This window comes from Ambystoma mexicanum, chromosome 13 (assembly GCF_040938575.1).
Source record: "Ambystoma mexicanum isolate Mex_15411 chromosome 13, UKY_AmexF1_1, whole genome shotgun sequence".
Classification (NCBI taxonomy): domain Eukaryota; kingdom Metazoa; phylum Chordata; class Amphibia; order Caudata; family Ambystomatidae; genus Ambystoma; species Ambystoma mexicanum.
The window spans coordinates 811944637-811966602 of record NC_090938.1 but is presented as its reverse complement, the minus strand read 5'-3'; the positions used below and the strand labels follow the sequence as shown (position 1 = coordinate 811966602).

At 46.9% G+C, this 21966-nt stretch overlaps 1 protein-coding gene across 1 annotated transcript in view; it reads left to right on the top strand.

Annotated features, from left to right (window-relative positions):
* The window catches only part of LOC138522048 (proteasome subunit beta type-9-like), a 576384-nt gene that overhangs the window by 523004 nt on the left and 31414 nt on the right, over window positions 1-21966 (top strand). Inside the window, exon 5 of the mRNA XM_069635273.1 lies at window positions 12999-13140. Within this exon, the coding sequence (XP_069491374.1) occupies window positions 12999-13140 (142 nt within the window). The remainder of the gene's footprint in view (window positions 1-12998; window positions 13141-21966) is intronic.

The following is a 21966-nucleotide window of genomic DNA, read 5'->3' as shown; positions in this document are numbered from 1 at the left end:
GTGGCACTGTCACATGATATATGTTATAGTGCATGTGCTTTAGCTCATGGTATGGTCACTGACATGCATTTGTTTCTTGGCTCAGGTGTATGGGACACTGCCACATGATACATGTTATAGTGCATGTGCTTTAGCTCATGGTATGGACCCTAACATGCATGTGTTTCTTGACTCAGGTGTTTGGGATGCTTGGCACATGATACCTGTTATAGTCATGTGCTTTAGCTCATGGTATGGTCACTTACATGCATTTGTTTCTTGGATCAGGTGTATGGGACGCTGGCACATGATATATGTTATAGTGCATGTGCTTTAGCTCATGGTATGGTCACTGACATGCATTTGTTTCTTGGATCAGATGTACAAGACGCTGGCACATGAGATATTTTACAGTGCATGCGCTTTAGCTCATGGTATGGTCACTGACATGCATTTGTTTCTTGGCTCAGGTGTATGGGACTCTGGCACATGATATATGTTATAGTGCATGTGCTTTAGCTCATGGTATGGTCACTGACATGCATTTGTTACTTGGCTCAGGTGTATGGGACTCTGGCACATGATATATGTTATAGTGCATGTGCTTTAGCTCATGGTATGGTACCTGACATGCATTTGTTTCTTGGATCCGGTGTACGGGACTCTGGCACATGATATATGTTATAGTGCATGTGCTTTAGCTCATGGTATGGTCACTAACATGCATTTGTTTCTTGGCTCAGGTGTATGTGATTCTGGCACATGATATATGTTATAGTGCATGTGATTTAGCTCATGGTATGATCACTGACGTGCATTTGTTTCTTGGCTCAGGTGTATGGGATGCTGGCACATGATATATGTTATAGTGCATGTGCTTTAGCTCAGGCTATGGTCACTGACATGCATTTGTTTCTTGGATCAGGTGTATGGGATGCTGGCACATGATATATGTTATAGTGCATGTGCTTTAGCTCATGCTATGGTCACTGACATGCATTTGTTTCTTGGCTCAGGTGTATGGGGCACAGTCTCACATGATATATGTTATAGTGCATGTGCTTTAGCTCATGGTATGGTCACTGACATGCATTTGTTTCTTGGCTCAGGTGTATGGGATGCTGGCACATGGTATATGTTATAGTGCCTGTGCTTTAGCTCATGGTATGGTCACTGACATGCATTTGTTTCTTGGATCAGATATACAAGATGCTGGCACATTATATATGTTATAGTGCATGTGCTTTAACTCATGGTGTGGTCACTGACATGCATTTTTTTCTTGGATCAGATGTACAAGACGCTGGCACATGAGATATTTTACAGTGCATGCGCTTTAGCTCATGGTATGGTCACTGACATGCATTTGTTTCTTGGCTCAGGTGTATGGGACACTGGCACATGATATGTTATAGTGCATGCGCTTTAGCTCATGGTATGGTCACTGACATGCATTTGTTTCTTGGCTCAGGTGTATGAGATGCTGGCACATGATATATGTTATAGTGCATGTGCTTTAGCTCATGGTATGGTCACTGACATGCATTTGTTTCTTGGCTCAGGTGTACGGGATGCTGGCACATGAGATATGTTATAGTGCATGTGATTTAGTTCAGGGTATGGTCACTGACATGCATTTTATTCTTGGCTCAGGTGTACGAGATGGTGGCACATGATATATGTTATAGTGCATGCGCTTTAGCTCATGGTAGGATCACTGGCATGCATTTGTTTCTTGGCTCAGGTGTATGGGACACTGGCACATGATATGTTATAGTGCATGCGCTTTAGCTCATGGTATGGTCACTGACATCCATTTGTTTCTTGGCTCAGGTGTATGAGATGCTGGCACATGATATATGTTATAGTGCATGTGCTTTAGCTCATGGTATGGTCACTGACATGCATTTGTTTCTTGGCTCAGGTGTACGGGATGCTGGCACATGAGATATGTTATAGTGCATGTGATTTAGTTCAGGGTATGGTCACTGACATGCATTTTATTCTTGGCTCAGGTGTACGGGATTGTGGCACATGATATATTTTATAGTGCATGTGCTTTAGCTCATGGTATGGTCACTGACATGTATTTGTTTCTTGGATCAGATGTACAAGACGCTGGCACATGAGATATTTTACAGTGCATGCGCTTTAGCTCAGGGTATGGTCACTGACATGCATTTGTTTCTTGGCTCAGGTCTATGGGACGCTGGCACATGATATATGTTATAGTGCATGCTCTTTAGCTCATGGTATGGTCACTAACATGCATTTGTTTCTTGGCTCAGGTGTACGGGATGCTGGCACATGATATATGTTATAGTGCTTGTGCTTTAGCTCATGGTATGGTCACTGACATGCATTTGTTTCTTGGCTCAGGTGTACGGGATGCTGGCACATGATATATGTTATGGTGCATGCGCTTTAGCTCATGGTATGGTCACTGACATGCATTTGTTTCTTGGCTCAGGTGTATGGGACGCTGGCACATGATATATGTTATAGTGCATGCGCTTTAGCTCATGGTATGGTCACTGACATGCATTTGTTTCTTGGCTCAGGTGTGTGGGACGCTGGCACATGAGATATGTTATAGTGCATGTGATTTAGCTCAGGGTATGGTCACTGACATGCATTTTTTTCTAGTCTCAGGTGTGTGGGACGCTGGCACATGAGAAATGTTATAGTGCATGTGATTTAGCTCAGGGTATGGTCACTGACATGCATTTATTTCTTGGATCAGGTGTGTGGGACGCTGGCACATGATATATGTTATAGTGCATGTGCTTTAGCTCATGGTATGGTCACTGACATGCATTTTTTTCTTGGCTCAGGTGTACGGGATGGTGGCACATGATATGTTATAGTGCATGCGCTTTAGCTCATGGTATGGTACCTGACATGCATTTGTTTCTTGGATCCGGTGTACGGGACTCTGGCACATGATATATGTTATAGTGCATGTGCTTTAGCTCATGGTATGGTACCTGACATGCATTTGTTTCTTGGATCCGGTGTACGGGACTCTGGCACATGGTATATGTTATAGTGCATGTGCTTTAGCTCATGGTATGGTCACTGACATGCATTTGTTTCTTGGCTCAGGTGTGTGGGACGCTGGCACATGAGATATGTTATAGTGCATGTGATTTAGTTCAGGGTATGGTCACTGACATGCATTTCTTTCTTGGCTCAGGTGTATGGGATGCTGGCACATGATATATGTTATAGTGCCTGTGCTTTAGCTCATGGTATGGTCACTGACATGCATTTGTTTCTTGGATCAGATGTACAAGACGCTGGCACATGAGATATGTTGTAGTGCATGTGATTTTGTTCAGGGTATGGTCACTGACATGCATTTTTTTCTTGGCTCAGGGGTACGGGATGGTGGCACATGATATATGTTATATTGCATGGGCTTAAGCTCATGGTATGTTCATTACAATGCATTTGTTTCTTGGATCAGATGTACAAGATGCTGGCACATGATACATGTTATAGTGCATGTGCTTTAGCTCATGGTTTGGTCACTGAGATGCATTTATTTCTTGGCTCAGGTGTGTGGGACGCTGGCACATGAGATATGTTATAGTGCATGTGCTTTAGCTCATGGTATGGTCACAGAGATGCATTTATTTCTTGGCTCAGGTGTGTGGGACGCTGGCACATGATATATGTTACAGTGCATGTGCTTTAGCTCATGGTATGGTCACTGACATGCATTTGTTTCTTGGCTCAGGTGTATGAGATGCTGGCACATGAGATATGTTGTAGTGCATGTTTAGCTCATGGTATGGTCACTGACATGCATTTGTTTCTTGGCTCAGGTGTACGGGACGCTGGCACATGATATATGTTATAGTGCATGTGCTTTAGCTCATGGTATGGTCACTGACATGCATTTGTTTCTTGGCTCAGGTGTATGGGATGCTGGCACATGATATATGTTATAGTGCATGCGCTTTAGCTCATGGTGTGGTCACTGACATGCATTTGTTTCTTGGTTCAGGTGTATGGGGCACTGTCACATGATATATTTTATAGCGCATGTGCTTTTGCTCATGATATGGTCAATGACATGCATTTGTTTCTTGGCACAGGTGTATGGGCCGCTAACACATGAGATATGTTATAGTAAATGTTCTTTAGCTCCTGATACGGTCACTGACATGCATTTGTTTCTTGGCTCAGGTGTATGTGGCACTGTCACATGATATATGTTATAGTGCATGTGCTTTAGCTCATGGTATGGTCACTGACATGCATTTGTTTCTTGGCTCAGGTGTATGGGATGCTGGCACATGATATATGTTATTGTGCCTGTGCTTTAGCTCATGGTATGGTCACTGACATGCATTTGTTTCTTGGCTCAGGTGTACAGGATGCTGAAACATGATATATGTTATAGTGCATGTGCTTTAGCTCATGGTATGGTCACTGACATGCATTTGTTTCTTGTGTCAGGTTTACGAGACGCTAGCACATGATATATTTTATAGCGCATGTGCTTTTGCTCATGATATGGTCAATGACATGCATTTGTTTCTTGGCACAGGTGTATGAGCCGCTAACACATGAGATATGTTATAGTACATGTGCTTTAGCTCCTGATACGGTCACTGACATGCATTTGTTTCTTGGCTCAGGTGTATGGGGCACTGTCACATGATATATGTTATAGTGCCTGTGCTTTAGCTCATGGTATGGTCACTGACATGCATATGTTTCTTGGCTCAGGTGTATGGGACGCTGGCACATGATATATGTTATAGTGCATGTGCTTTAGCCCATGCTATGGTCACTGACATGCATTTGTTTCTTGGCTCAGTTGTACGGGACGCTGGCAAATGATATATGTTATAGTGCATGTGCTTTAGCTCATTATATGGTCACTGACATGCATTTGTTTCTTGGCTCAGTTGTACGGGACGCTGGCACATCATATATGTTATAGTGCATGTGCTTTAGCTCATGGTGTGGTCACTGACATGCATTTTTTTCTTGGATCCGGTGTACGGGATGCTGGCACATGATATATGTTATAGTGCATGTGCTTTAGCTCATGCTATGGTCACTGACATGCATTTGTTTCTTGGATCAGGTGTATGGGACGCTGGCACATGATATATGTTATAGTGCATGTGCTTTAGCCCATGCTATGGTCACTGACATGCATTTGTTTCTTGGCTCAGTTGTACGGGACGCTGGCAAATGATATATGTTATAGTGCATGTGCTTTAGCTCATTATATGGTCACTGACATGCATTTGTTTCTTGGCTCAGGTGTACGGGATGCTGGCACATGATATATGTTATAGTGCATGCGCTTTAGCTCATGGTATGGTCACTGACATGCATTTGTTTCTTGGTTCAGGTGTACGGGACGCTGGCACATGATATATGTTATAGTGCATGTGCTTTAGCTCATGGTATGGTCACTGACATGCATTTGTTTCTTGGCTCAGGTGTACGGGATGCTGGCACATGATATATGTTATAGTGCATGTGCTTTAGCTCATGGTATGGTCACTGACATGCATTTGTTTCTTGGTTCAGGTGTACGGGACGCTGGCACATGATATATGTTATAGTGCATGCGCTTTAGCTCATGGTATGGTCACTGACATGCATTTGTTTCTTGGTTCAGGTGTATGGGATGCTGGCACATGATATATGTTATAGTGCATGTGCTTTAGATCATGGTATGGTCACTGACATGCATTTATTTCTTGGCTCAGGTGTATGGGGCGCTAACACATGAGATATGTTATAGTACATGTGCTTTGGCTCATGATACGGTCACTGACATGCATTTGTTTCTTGGCTCAGGTGTATGGGGTACTGTCACATGATATATGTTATAGTGCATGTGCTTTAGCTCATGGTATGGTCACTGACATGCAGTTGTTTCTTGGATCCGGTGTATGAGACTCTGGCACATGATATATGTTATAGTGCAAGTGTTTTAGCTCCTGGTATGGTCACTGACATGCATTTATTTCTTGGCTCAGGTGAACGGGACGCTGGCACATGATATATGTTATAGTGCATGTGCTTTAGCTCATGTATGGTCACTGACATCCATTTGTTTCTTGGATCAGATGTACAAGACGCTGGCACATGAGATATTTTACAGTGCATGCACTTTAGCTCATGGTATGGTCACTGACATGCATTTGTTTCTTGGCTCAGGTGTACGGGATGCTGTCACATGAGATATGTTATGGTGCATGTGCTTTAGCTCATGGTATGGTCACTGACATGCATTTGTTTCTTGGCTCAGGTGTATGGGACACTGCCACATGATACATGTTATAGTGCATGTGCTTTAGCTCATGGTATGGACCCTAACATGCATGTGTTTCTTGACTCAGGTGTTTGGGATGCTTGGCACATGATACCTGTTATAGTCATGTGCTTTAGCTCATGGTATGGTCACTTACATGCATTTGTTTCTTGGATCAGGTGTATGGGACGCTGGCACATGATATATGTTATAGTGCATGTGCTTTAGCTCATGGTATGGTCACTGACATGCATTTGTTTCTTGGATCAGATGTACAAGACGCTGGCACATGAGATATTTTACAGTGCATGCGCTTTAGCTCATGGTATGGTCACTGACATGCATTTGTTTCTTGGCTCAGGTGTACGGGACGCTGGCACATGAGATATTTTACAGTGCATGCGCTTTAGCTCATGGTATGGTCACTGACATGCATTTATTTCTTAGCTCAGGTGTGTGGGACGCTGGCACATGATATATGTTATAGTGCCTGTGCTTTAGCTCATGGTATGGTCACTGACATGCATTTGTTTCTTGGATCAGATGTACAAGATGCTGGCACATCATATATGTTATAGTGCATGTGCTTTAGCTCATGGTGTGGTCACTGACATGCATTTGTTTCTTGGCTCAGGTGTACGGGATGCTGGCACATGATATATGTTATAGTGCATGTGCTTTAGCTCATGGTATGGTCACTGACATGCATTTGTTTCTTGGATCAGATGTTCAAGACGCTGGCACATGAGATATTTTACAGTGCATGCGCTTTAGCTCATGGTATGGTCACTGACATGCATTTATTTCTTGGCTCAGGTGTGTGGGACGCTGGCACATGATATATGTTATAGTGCCTGTGCTTTAGCTCATGGTATGGTCACTGACATGCATTTGTTTCTTGGCTCAGGCGTATGGGATGCTGGCACATGATATATGTTATAGTGCCTGTGCTTTAGCTCATGGTATGGTCACTAACATGCATTTGTTTCTTGGATCAGGTGTATGGGAAGCAGGCACATGATATATGTTATAGTGCATGTGCTTTAGCTCATGGTATGGTCACTGAGATGCATTTGTTTCTTGGCTCAGGTGTACGGGACGCTGGCACACGATATATGTTATATTGCATGTGCTTTAGCTCATGCTATGGTCACTGACATGCATTTGTTTCTTGGCTCAGTTGTACGGGACGCTGGCACATGATATATATTATAGTGCATGTGCTTTAGCTCATAGTATGGTCACTGACATGCAATTGTTTCTTGGTTCAGGTGTATGGGATGGTGGCACATGATATATGTCATAGTGCATGTGCTTTAGCTCATTATATGGTCACTGACATGCATTTGTTTCTTGGTTCAGGTGTACGGGACGCTGGCACATGATATATGTTATAGTGCATGTGCTTTAGCTCATGGTATGGTCACTGACATGCATTTATTTCTTGGCTCAGGTGTATGGGGCGCTAACACATGAGATATGTTATAGTACATGTGCTTTAGCTCATGATACGTCACTGACTTGCATTTGTTTCTTGGCTCAGGTGTATGGGATGCTGGCACATGATATATGTTATAGTGCATGCACTTTAGCTCATGGTATGGTCACTGACATGCATATGTTTCTTGGCTCAGGTGTATGGGATGCTGGCACATGATATATGTTATAGTGCATGTGCTTTAGCTCATGGTATGGTCACTGACATGCATTTGTTTCTTGGATCAGATGTACAAGATGCTGGCACATCATATATGTTATAGTGCATGTGCTTTAGCTCATGGTGTGGTCACTGACATGCATTTGTTTCTTGGATCCAGTGTACGGGATGCTGGCACATGATATATGTTATAGTGCATGTGCTTTAGCTCATGCTATGGTCACTGACATGCAGTTGTTTCTTGGATCCGGTGTACGGGACGCTGGCACATGATATGTGTTATAGTGCATGTGCTTTAGCTCATGTATGGTCACTGACATGCATTTGTTTCTTGGATCAGATGTACAAGACGCTGGCACATGAGATATTTTACAGTGCATGCGCTTTAGCTCATGGTATGGTCACTGACATGCATTTGTTTCTTGGCTCAGGTTTACGGGATGCTGGCACATGATATATGTTATAGTGCATGCGCTTTAGCTCATGGTATGGTCACTGACATGCATTTGTTTCTTGGTTCAGGTGTATGGGGCACTGTCACATGATATATGTTATAGTGCATGTGCTTTAGCTCATGGTATGGTCACTGACATGCAGTTGTTTTTTGGATCCGTTGTATGAGACTCTGGCACATGATATATGTTATAGTGCAAGTGTTTTAGCTCCTGGTATGGTCACTGACATCCATTTATTTCTTGGCTCAGGTGTGCGGGACGCTGGCACATGATATATGTTATAGTGCATGTGCTTTAGCTCATGTATGGTCACTGACATCCATTTGTTTCTTGGATCAGATGTACAAGACGCTGGCACATGAGATATTTTACAGTGCATGCGCTTTAGCTCATGGTATGGTCACTGACATGCATTTGTTTCTTGGCTCAGGTGTACGGGATGCTGTCACATGAGATATGTTATGGTGCATGTGCTTTAGCTCATGGTATGGTCACTGACATGCATTTGTTTCTTGGCTCAGGTGTATGGGACACTGCCACATGATACATGTTATAGTGCATGTGCTTTAGCTCATGGTATGGACCCTAACATGCATGTGTTTCTTGACTCAGGTGTTTGGGATGCTTGGCACATGATACCTGTTATAGTGCATGTGCTTTAGCTCATGGTATGGTCACTTACATGCATTTGTTTCTTGGATCAGGTGTATGGGACGCTGGCACATGATATATGTTATAGTGCATGTGCTTTAGCTCATGGTATGGTCACTGACATGCATTTGTTTCTTGGATCAGATGTACAAGACGCTGGCACATGAGATATTTTACAGTGCATGCGCTTTAGCTCATGGTATGGTCACTGACATGCATTTGTTTCTTGGCTCAGGTGTATGGGGCACTGTCACATGATATATGTTATAGTGCATGTGCTTTAGCTCATGGTATGGTCACTGACATGCATTTGTTTCTTGGCTCAGGTGTATGCGGCACTGTCACATGATATATGTTATAGTACATGTGCTTTAGCTCATGGTATGGTCACTGACATGCATTTGTTTCTTGGCTCAGGTGTATGGGATGCTGGCACATGATATATGTTATAGTGCCTGTGCTTTAGCTCATGGTATGGTCACTGACATGCGTTTGTTTCTTGGCTCAGGTGTATGGGATGCTGGCACATGATATATGTTATAGTGCATGTGCTTTAGCTCATGGTATGGTCACTGACATGCATTTGTTTCTTGTGTCAGGTTTATGAGACGCTAGCACATGATATATTTTATAGCGCATGTGCTTTTGCTCATGATATGGTCAATGACATGCATTTGTTTCTTGGCACAGGTGTATGGGGCGCTAACACATGAGATATGTTATAGTACATGTGCTTTAGCTCCTGATACGGTCACTGACATGCATTTGTTTCTTGGCTCAGGTGTATGGGGCATGTCACATGATATATGTTATAGTGCCTGTGCTTTAGCTCATGGTATGGTCACTGACATGCATTTGTTTCTTGGCTCAGGTGTATGGGATGCTGGCACATCATATATGTTATAGTGCATGTGCTTTAGCTCATGGTGTGGTCACTGACATGCATTTTATTCTTGGATCCGGTGTACGGGATGCTGGCACATGATATATGTTATAGTGCATGTGCTTTAGCTCATGCTATGGTCACTGACATGCATTTGTTTCTTGGATCAGGTGTATGGGACGCTGGCACATGATATATGTTATAGTGCATGTGCTTTAGCTCATGCTATGGTCACTGACATGCATTTGTTTCTTGGCTCAGTTGTACGGGACGCTGGCAAATGATATATGTTATAGTGCATGTGCTTTAGCTCATTATATGGTCACTGACATGCATTTGTTTCTTGGCTCAGGTGTACGGGATGCTGGCACATGATATATGTTATAGTGCATGCGCTTTAGCTCATGGTATGGTCACTGACATGCATTTTTTTTCTTGGTTCAGGTGTACGGGACGCTGGCACATGATATATGTTATAGTGCATGTGCTTTAGCTCATGGTATGGTCACTGACATGCATTTGTTTCTTGGCTCAGGTGTATGGGATGCTGGCACATCATATATGTTATAGTGCATGTGCTTTAGCTCATGCTTTGGTCACTGACATGCATTTGTTTCTTGGATCAGGTGTATGGGACGCTGGCACATGATATATGTTATAGTGCATGTGCTTTAGCTCATGCTATGGTCACTGACATGCATTTGTTTCTTGGCTCAGTTGTACGGGACGCTGGCAAATGATATATGTTATAGTGCATGTGCTTTAGCTCATTATATGGTCACTGACATGCATTTGTTTCTTGGCTCAGGTGTACGGGATGCTGGCACATGATATATGTTATAGTGCATGCGCTTTAGCTCATGGTATGGTCACTGACATGCATTTGTTTCTTGGCTCAGGTGTACGGTATGCTGGCACATGATATATGTTATAGTGCATGCGCTTTAGCTCATGCTATGGTCACTGACATGCATTTGTTTCTTGGATCAGGTGTATGGGACGCTGGCACATGATATATGTTATAGTGCATGTGCTTTAGCTCATGCTATGGTCACTGACATGCATTTGTTTCTTGGCTCAGTTGTACAGGACGCTGGCAAATGATATATGTTATAGTGCATGTGCTTTAGCTCATTATATGGTCACTGACATGCATTTGTTTCTTGGCTCAGGTGTACGGGATGCTGGCACATGATATATGTTATAGTGCATGCGCTTTAGCTCATGGTATGGTCACTGACATGCATTTGTTTCTTGGTGCAGGTGTACGGGACGCTGGCACATGATATATGTTATAGTGCATGCGCTTTAGCTCATGGTATGGTCACTGACATGCATTTGTTTCTTGGTTCCGGTGTATGGGATGCTGGCACATGATATATGTTATAGTGCATGTGCTTTATCTCATGGTATGGTCACTGACATGCATTTATTTCTTGGCTCAGGTGTATGGGGCGCTAACACATGAGATATGTTATAGTACATGTGCTTTGGCTCATGATATGGTCACTGACATGCATTTGTTTCTTGGCTCAGGTGTATGGGATGCTGGCACATGATATATGTTATAGTGCATGCGCTTTAGCTCATGGTATGGTCACTGACATGCATTTGTTTCTTGGCTCAGGTGTATGGGGCACTGTCACATGATATATGTTATAGTGCCTGTGCTTTAGCTCATGGTATGGTCACTGACATGCATTTGTTTCTTGGATCAGATGTACAAGATGCTTGCACATCATATATGTTATAGTGCATGTGCTTTAGCTCATGGTGTGGTCACTGACATGCATTTGTTTCTTGGATCCGGTGTACGGGATGCTGGCACATGATATATGTTATAGTGCATGTGCTTTAGCTCATGCTATGGTCACTGACATGCAGTTGTTTCTTGGATCCGGTGTATGGGACGCTGGCACATGATATGTGTTATAGTGCATGTGCTTTAGCTCATGATATGGTCACTGACATGCATTTGTTTCTTGGATCAGATGTACAAGACGCTGGCACATGAGATATTTTACAGTGCATGCGCTTTAGCTCATGGTATGGTCACTGACATGCATTTGTTTCTTGGCTCAGGTGTACGGGATGCTGGCACATGATATATGTTATAGTGCATGCGCTTTAGCTCATGGTATGGTCACTGACATGCATTTGTTTCTTGGTTCAGGTGTATGGGGCACTGTCACATGATATATGTTATAGTGCATGTGCTTTAGCTCATGGTATGGTCACTGACATGCAGTTGTTTCTTGGATCCGGTGTATGGGACTCTGGCACATGACATATGTTATAGTGCAAGTGTTTTAGCTCCTGGTATGGTCACTGACATGCATTTGTTTCTTGGTTCAGGTGTATGGGGCACTGTCACATGAGATATGTTATAGTGCATGTGCTTTAGCTCATGGTATGGTCACTGACATGCATTTGTTTCTTGGTTCAGATGTACAAGACGCTGGCACATGAGATATTTTACAGTGCATGCGCTTTAGCTCATGGTATGGTCACTGACATGCATTTGTTTCTTGGCTCAGGTGTACGGGATGCTGGCACATGAGATATGTTATAGTGCATGCGCTTTAGCTCATGGTATGGTCACTGACATGCATTTGTTTCTTGGTTCAGGTGTATGGGGCACTGTCACATGAGATATGTTATAGTGCATGCGCTTTAGCTCATGGTATGGTCACTGACATGCATTTGTTTCTTGGCTCAGGTGTATGGGACACTGCCACATGATACATGTTATAGTGCATGTGCTTTAGCTCATGGTATGGACCCTAACATGCATTTGTTTCTTGACTCAGGTGTTTGGGATGCTTGGCACATGATATATGTTATAGTGCATGTGCTTTAGCTTATGGTATGGTTACTGACATGCATGTGTTTCTTGGCTCAGGTGTATTCGATGCTTGGCACATGATATCTGTTATAGTGTATGTGCTTTAGCTCATGGTATGGTCACGGACATGCACTTGTTTCTTGGATCAGGTGTATGGCCACTGGCACATGATATATTTCACAGTGCATGTGCTTTAGCTCATAGTATGGTCACTGACCTGCATTTGTTTCTTGGCTCAGGTGTATGCGACGCTTAGCGGGATGCTGATCCGCCAACCCTTTGCCATTGGAGGTTCTGGGAGCACGTATATTTATGGCTACGTAGATTCCGCCTTCAAGTCGAGGATGTCGAGAGAGGAGTGTGTTCAGTTTGCAACTAATGGTAGGTTTCGGGCACCTATAGAGCTTATTCTTTGAAATACAAGAGGCAATATCGGAGGAGAGGATTGGGGTGGAAGTAACACAGGAACGTTTTTAATGTACTCCCTTGGTGTCTCATAAGGTCTCTGATCCCATGCATGTAGAGAAAAGCAGCAGTAATAGTTTAGGAGGGACACCTCTGTGCAGCTGCAATGAAGAAGTACATGAATGTAATGTCCAAGGATTACGCAAAGAAAGACTGTATGCATGCTCTGTCTGACAGGTGGGAATACTCATGCAGTGACATGGAATATGAATGCTCTGTCTGACAGGTGGGAATACTCATGCAGTGACATGGAATATGAATGCTCTGTCTGACAGGTGGGAATACTCATGCAGTGACATGGAATATGAATGCTCTGTCTGACAGGTGGAAATACTCATGCAGTGACATGGAATATGCATGCTCTGTCTGACAGGCGGGAATATTCATGCAATGACATGGAATATGCATGCTCTGTCTGACAGGTGGGAATAGTCATGCAGTGACATGGAATATGCATGCTCTGTCTGACAGGTGGGAATACTCATGCAGTGACATGGAATATGCATGCTCTGTCTGACAGGCGGGAATACTCATGCAGTGACATGGAATATGAATGCTCTGTCTGACAGGTGGAAATACTCATGCAGTGACATGGAATATAAATGCTCTGTCTGTCTGACCGACTGTTAGGCAGAATCCTGTGCAGTGCCCTTAGGGACCACTACACACAATTAAGACTACAGGTGGCAATACAAGTTTTACCTTTGGTACAAGCCTGTACTACTATGTCAGAGTGGTAGCAGTAGCGGAGCAGCCAGGCTTATCTCAAGAGTATATGAGCAGTAGCAGAGATTATACAAAGGGACCACAATTACTGTGACTCAAGCAAACACTGACTCAAGGTTACAGGTAGAAAAATATAAGTACAATTATTTTTTTAAAACATCAGTTATAAACACAACACTTCTATTAAACTTTCCACAAAACCACACATTAAATATACTATGACTAACCAATTCACTTTGTACAGTATGTCTCAAGGTAAGTACCCTGTGTTTGAATGAACCAGACACGATACCGCGGATACGGTTGCGATCACTTTTTGACAGTACGGTCTACTAAATAAACGCGTATCCGTGACATGAAATGCTACCTTGGCAAAAACACACTTAGCACCTGAGATACCCAGAGGGAGTTGGAGGTATAAATCACAGGCAATATTTCGGTTAGACAGACAGAATCGAGAAACACTCAGAGACAGGAGTTCAAAAGTCAAAGGGCTGGAGCCAGGTTCAAGTGACACTGGAGGCCTGTTGCCGAAGATCACACCGTTAGACAGTTCACGATTCTACGTAGCCAAAAGTACTTTGAAATTGTCAATGTTCAGAAGCAAAAGTTATAAGAAGGAGGGACGACAAGGGCAAGCCTTGTGGATGAAGAAAAGGGATTCCCCCAGTTTCCTCGAGTAGAACACAGTACCTTATTCCAATGGTGCAGCTGGTGCCCTGGCAGTTGTTCCTGTTGGTTTCCCGCAGACCCACGAGTCCTGGAGCTTTGTTCTGAAGGAGGACATCTGAAGGGGGTCTGCACCACAGAGGGATGAAGCCGGCAGCAGTGGCAACGAAAAGGTGTGCTCGTTAAAAACAGGAGAAGCTCAGCATGTGGCTATCCGGACCACTACAGCAGTGAGCAGAGATTTCGACCACAACAGAGACCTCTGGCTGAAGAAGATGAGCTGGTTATCCCCACCAAGCTCAAGAGAAGAAGACTCCGGACTGGATCTTCTCTGGTCTTCGAAGGGTAGATAGCTCAGGACTGCATCAGGGCTTCACTGGTACGGGGTGGTTGCAGCAGCCGTCGTTCTCTCTGCTTCTCTTCGGTTCCTTGTAGTTCCAGAGGCGACTCTGACTTCTAGCCCAAGAGACCTGCCTTTTATGCGCAAAACCCCCATTCACCCAGCCTGGCTGTCAATCATGCAGCAGGGGGGGGTTCTCCAGCCGGGACAACCACCTCAGCCAATCATGGCAAAGTGTGACTTGGGTTTCCTAGGATACCCTGTGCAGGGGGTGACTACATCCCTTCCCCACATTCAGTCTACCTAGACACCCAGGCGCCAAGAGGAGGGCTTCTCTGCAGAAGCCTGCCAAAAGACGGTGAACAAAGAAGGCGAACATAGTTTGCCGCGCAAAGTAAAACACAAGAAGGACTTTAACAAAAAGAAATGGCGAATAAACCTAACCGGAGCCAAAAGAAAGACGATTTGGTCAAGCGGGTTTATGCTTAAGGCTGCAAAAATAGCCAAAAGTATTACCACGTTTATCTAATATAATCGCGGTAGAACAGTTAGGATAGATAACACTGCCACCAGCCAAGTCTAAATGTTAAAAGAGCAAAACAATGCTCAGGGAGGTACAGACAGAAAAGGGGCACAGATTAGTCCTTTCCAGTACTCCATGTAAAATGGGGTGTACTGGGTCTCTGGAAAAAAAGTGACTATGTAAAGTAAATGGCAACTTTACCTTTCTCTGGGGGACAGTAGTCAGCCCCAGCGAAATGGAGTCAGAGGGAAGTCTGAAAGACAACCCTGGGTTACTACACTGAGGGTGCGGTGTAACCCATACAAGAACAGGGGCACCTGGAGTGGTGTGCTCCAGTGCCCAAGATCACACAATGAGTAAAAACACATAGGCTAAAAGACATGTAAGAGTGGAAAAAGGATTTACACTCTTACCAGGTGGAAAAATAAACTCCAGAAATCCAGCAAAGCTGCTGGGGGACTCACTAGGTGAGGGAAATTAGCGCTAGAAGGAGAATTCTCCCTAACACCGACGGCAATACTCATGCAATGACATGGAATATGAATGCTCGGTCTGACTGGCTGGAATAGTCATGCAATGACATGGGATATAAATGCTCTGGCCGACAGGCGGGGATACTCATGCAGTGACATGGACTATAAATGCTCTGTCTGACCGGCGGCAATACTCATGCAGTGACATGGAATATAAATGCTCTGGCCGACAGAAAATAAAGGGTGAGGCCTTGCAGTAGCCCATAAAGGTTGGGGGAGGGTTAGGTTGGTCGTCAATAGGGAAAGGGGATACCATGTCTCGCCTGTGGGCACCCAACTCCCAATCCCCAAGGACCATACACCCTGGTGATCCTCTCTCACTTCTCCACCACCAGGGTCGTGATCCAAGAGCGATGGCCTTTCCCTGGCTACCTGAACAGAGGATCAAGGGGGAGTAGGAGTCCGAATATCCTCAGGTTTCTCACAGGGGTGAGTGGGTAGGTTGTAGGGGTTGCAGAGGGGCACTGATGGTTAGAGAGTGGGGAGTGAGTGGGTAGGTTGCAGGGGTTGCAGAGGGGCACTGATGGGTAGTGAGGGGAAGTGAGTGGGTAGGTTGTAGGGGTAGCAGAGGAGCTCTGATGGGTAGAGAGGGGAAGTGAGTGGGTAGGTTGCAGGGGTTGCAGAGGAGCACTGTTGGGTAGAGAGGGAGTGGGTAGGATTCAGGGGTAGCAGAGGAGCATGATGGGTAGAGAAGGGTAGTGCGCAGGTAGGTTGCAGGGGTTACAGGGGAGCACTGTTGGGTAAAGAGGGAGAGTGAGTGGTAGGTTTTAGGGGTAGCAGAGGAGATCTGATGGGTGGAGAAGGGTAGTGAGCAGGTAGGTGCCAGGGGTTGCAGAGGAGCTCTGATGGGTAGAGAGGGGGAGTGAGTGGGTAGGTTGCAGAGGAGTGCTGTTGGGTAGAGAGGGAGAGAGGGTAGGTTGCAGGCGTAGCAGAGGAGCATGATGGGTAGAGAAGGGTAGTGCACAGGTAGGGCTGCAAGGGTTACAGAGGAGCACTGTTGGGTAAAGAGGGAGAGTGAGTGGTAGGTTTTAGGGGTAGCAGAGGAGATCTGATGGGTGGAGAAGGGTAGTGAGCAGGTAGGTGCCAGGGGTTGCAGAGGAGCTCTGATGGGTAGAGAGGGGGAGTGAGTGGGTAGGTTGCAGAGGTTGCAGAGGAGTGCTGTTGGGTAGAGAGGGAGAGAGGGTAGGTTGCAGGGGTAGCAGAGGAGCATGATGGGTAGAGAAGGGTTGTGAGCTGGTAGGTTGCCGGGGTTGCAGAAGAGCGCTGATGGGTAGAGAGTGGGAGTGAGTGGGTAGGTTGCAGCTGTTGCAGAGGAGCACTGATGGGTAGAGAGGAAGAGTGAGTAGGTAGGTTGCAGGGGTTGCAGAGGAGCTCTGATGGATAGAGAGGGAGAGTCAGTGGGTAGGTTGCAGGGGTAGCAGAGGAGCTCTGATGGGTAGAGAGTGGGGATTGAGCAGGTTGGTTGCAGAGGTAGCAGAGGAGCTCTGATGGGTAGAGAGGCTGAGTGAGTGGGTAGGTTTCAGGGGTAGCAGAGGAGCTCTGATGTGTAGAGAGGGGGAGTGAGTGGGTAGGTAGCAGGGGTTGCAGAGGAGCACTGATGGGTAGAGAGGGAGAATGAGTGGGTAGGTTGCAGAAGAGCTTTGATGGGTAGAGAGGGGGACTGAGCAGGTAGGTTGCAGGGGTAGAAGAGGAGTTCTGATGGGTAGAGAGGGTTAGTGGGTAGGTTGCAGGGGTTGCAGAGGAGCAGTGATGGGTAGAGAGGGAGAGGGAGTGGGTAGGTTGCAGGGGTAGCAGAGGAGCTCTGATGGGTAGAGAGGGTGAGTGAGCAGGTCGGTTGCTGGGGTTGCAGAGGAGCTCTGATGGGTAGAGATGGGTAGGGAGCGGGTAGGTTGCAGAGGTAGTAGAGGTGCTCTGATGGGTAGAGACGGTTAGTGGGTAGGTTGCAGGGGTTGCAGATGAGCACTGATGGGTAGAGAGGGAGAGTGAGTGGGTAGGTTGCAGGGGTAGCAGAGGAGCTCTGATGGGTAGAGAGGGGGAGGATGAGTGAGTGGGTAGGTTGCAGGGGTTGCAGAGGAGCTCTGATGGGTAGAGAGGGGGGAGAGAGTGGGTAGGTTGCAGAGGAGCACTGATGGGCAGAGAGGGGTAGTGAGTGGGTAGGTTGCAGGGGTAGAAGAAGAGCTCTGAGGGGTAGGGAGGGTGAGTGAGTGGGTAGGTTGCAGGGGTTGCAGAGGAGTTCTGATGGGTAGAGAGGGGGAGTGAGTAGGTAGGTTGTAGTGGTAGCAGAGAAGCACTGATGGGTAGGGAGTGGGGAGTGAGTGGGTAGGTTGCAGGGGTTGCAGAGAGGCACTGATGAGTAGTGAGGGGAAGTGAGTGGGTAAGTTGCAGGGTTGCAGAGGAGCTCTGATGGGTAGAGAGGGGGTGAGTGGGTAGGTTGCAGAGGTAGCAAAGGAGCTGTGATGGGTAGAGAGGGGGAGTGAGTGGGTAAGTTGCAGGGGTTGCAGAGGAGCTCTGATGGGTAGAGAGGGGGTGAGTGAGTGGGTAGGTTGCAGGGGTAGCAGAGGAGCTCTGAGGGGTTAGGGAGGGGGGGTGAGTGGGTATTCCAGAGGGAGTTAAAAGGGTTGAGTGGAATGATTAGCAATTGCAAGATGTTCTTTGAAGAGTTGGTTCTTCAGGCCAAAGTCTTGGCTTTGATCCCTAGTCTCAATAATATTGATTTTAAGTCTCTGGATGTTGTTTCCTGAGAAGGCAGGAGAGGGGAGTCCTGTTTAGTCGTCTTTCATTTCAGCCACTTAATGCCCAACCATAGCTGGAGTCATGCTGAAAGTAAATAAATGTGCTCCCGTCATTTTTCTCTCCTTTCTTTTTTGCCCATGTGATATCTTTCTTCAATTCTCAGGCAGTTTGATCGCGGAGGCCAGTATTCCTGATTTACTATTAATCTAGATTGACAACCTCTCATACTTCTTTTTTTAAATTAATTTGATTTAATTTTGGCTGAGCTATATGCCATGCACCCAACACAGTCAGCTCTGTAAAACATTGCCCCTCCTCCTCCCCGCCTCCATTCTTGAAATGTTGGAATCTCCCAGCTTTCCATCTCTGTGTGATCAGCAGCATGGCGGCTAACACTAGAAGGATTTGGGCTCTCCACTGTGCCTTATTGGAGCCTGTTTCGGACTTCCCCCTACATCCCAGCAGTCCCTCTTCTGAGGATGTTATTAGGTGAGCACCAAAGATCTGCTCTCGGGCATCCCGTATTTCCCTCCAAAATGCATCGATTCTGGGGCAATTCCACCATATATGGAACCAAGTGCCAATACCCCCACACCCACAATCCTGTGAGGCTTCCAGATACAGTCTTTTAAGCTTGGGGCAATTCCACCATATATGGAACCAAGCGCCAATACCCACACACCCACTCACACAATGCTGTGAGGCTTCCGGATACAGTCTTTTAAGCTTGGGGCAATTCCACTATATATGGAACTGTTATAATGTGCTCTCATGGAGAAAGAGCTATGTACAGAGAGGGTTAATACCACATAGAATGGTTCACTGTTCCAAGTTCTAGTGTGGTCACAAAACCAGTGTTTACTTATATTATTCCTAACGTTCTATGTTTTGTCAGTTGAAGTTATATGCGATTGCTGGTGGCTCCCTGCTGCTGTTGGGGGTCTTTTATATCATTTAACTTAAATAAACACTTTATGAAGACTTGCCTCCCGTGTTGTGCCATCTTCATAACAGTGGCGACGAGGATGGGATCGTGAAAAGAAGACCCCCGACAGCGATCCTGTTCATGCCGCTCTGCTTTTGGCAAGCGTAGCAGTGGCCACCCAGGGAAAACCACCCAGATTATAAAGACTTCTCTTCTAGTGGGCTGCTCCGCGAACCCCGAGCGTTGTAGCGGCCACTGAGGGAGGCTCCCCCACTCTGCCTATTTCACAAGTAACTGAATCTCGTCGTTCCTTGCTCCGCGCCCTCCAAGGCCTCGTTTCCCAACAGTGATGGGTTCGTATGACACAGGCAAAGCTGGTACTCATGAAAAGAGAGAGGCCGGCAGCAAGCTACTAAAGCAGTGATTCAGCCGCGCTAGCTCCTGCGTGGGAAAGGAGAGGCCCGGCAACTAAAGCAGTGATTCAGCCGCACTAGCTCCTGCGTGGGAAAGGAGAGGCCCGGCAGCAAGAAACTATTCAGCCGCGCTAGCTCCTGCGTGGGAAAGGAGAGGCCCGGCAACTAAAGCAGTGATTCAGCCGCGCTAGCTCCTGCGTGGGAAAGGAGAGGCCCGGCAACTAAAGCAGTGATTCAGCCGCGCTAGCTCCTGCGTGGGAAAGGACAGGCCCGGCAACTAAAGCAGTGATTCAGCCGCGCAAGCTCCTGCGTGGGAAAGGAGAGGCCCGGCAGCTAAAGCAGTGATTCAGCCGCGCTAGCTCCTGCGTGGGAAAGGAGAGGCCCAGCAACTAAAGCAGTGATTCAGCCGCGCTAGCTCCTGCGTGGGAAAGGAGAGGCCCGGCAACTAAAGCAGTGATTCAGCCGCGCTAGCTCCTGCGTGGGAAAGGAGAGGCCCGGCAGCTAAAGCAGTGATTCAGCCGCGCTAGCTCCTGCGTGGGAAAGGAGAGGCCCGGCAGCAAGCAACTATTCAGCCGCGCTAGCTCCTGCGTGGGAAAGGAGAGGCCCGGCAACTAAAGCAGTGATTCAGCCGCACTAGCTCCTGCGTGGGAAAGGAGAGGCCCGGCAGCAAGAAACTATTCAGCCGCGCTAGCTCCTGCGTGGGAAAGGAGAGGCCCGGCAACTAAAGCAGTGATTCAGCCGCGCTAGCTCCTGCGTGGGAAAGGAGAGGCCCGGCAACTAAAGCAGTGATTCAGCCGCGCTAGCTCCTGCGTGGGAAAGGACAGGCCCGGCAACTAAAGCAGTGATTCAGCCGCGCAAGCTCCTGCGTGGGAAAGGAGAGGCCCGGCAGCTAAAGCAGTGATTCAGCGGCGCTAGCTCCTGCGTGGGAAAGGAGAGGCCCGGCAACTAAAGCAGTGATTCAGCCGCGCTAGCTCCTGCGTGGGAAAGGAGAGGCCCGGCAACTAAAGCAGTGATTCAGCCGCGCTAGCTCCTGCGTGGGAAAGGAGAGGCCCGGCAGCTAAAGCAGTGATTCCGCCACGCTAGCTCCTGCGTGGGAAAGGAGAGGCCCGGCAACTAAAGCAGTGATTCAGCCGCGCTAGCTCCTGCGTGGGAAAGGAGAGGCCCGGCAACTAAACCAGTGATTCAGCCGCGCTAGCTCCTGCGTGGGAAAGGAGAGGCCCGGCAACTAAAGCAGTGATTCAGCCGCGCTAGCTCCTGCGTGGGAAAGGAGAGGCCGGCAGCAAGCAACTAAAGCCTGCGTGGGAAAGGAGAGGCCCAGCAGCTAAAGCAGTGATTCAGCCGCGCTAGCTCCTGCGTGGGAAAGGAGAGGCCCGGCAACTAAAGCAGTGATTCAGCCACGCTAGCTCCTGCGTGGGAAAGGAGAGGCCCGGCAACTAGAGCAGTGATTCAGCCGCGCTAGCTCCTGCGTGGGAAAGGAGAGGCCCGGCAGCTAAAGCAGTGATTCAGCTGTGCTAGCTCCTGCGTGGGAAAGGAGAGGCCGGGCAACTAAAGCAGTGATTCAGCCGTGCTAGCTCCTGCGTGGGAAAGGAGAGGCCCGGCGGCTAAAGCAGTGATTCAGCCGCGCTAGCTCCTGCGTGGGAAAGGAGAGGCCCGGCAACTAAAGCAGTGATTCAGCCGCGCTAGCTCCTGCGTTGGAAAGGAGAGGCTCGGCCGCGCTAGCTCCTGCGTGGGAAAGGAGAGGCCCGGCAGCTAAAGCAGTGATTCAGCCGCGCTAGCTCCTGCGTGGGAAAGGAGAGGCCCGGCAACTAAAGCAGTGATTCAGCCGCGCTAGCTCCTGCGTGGGAAATGAGAGGCCCGGCAGCTAAAGCAGTGATTCAGCC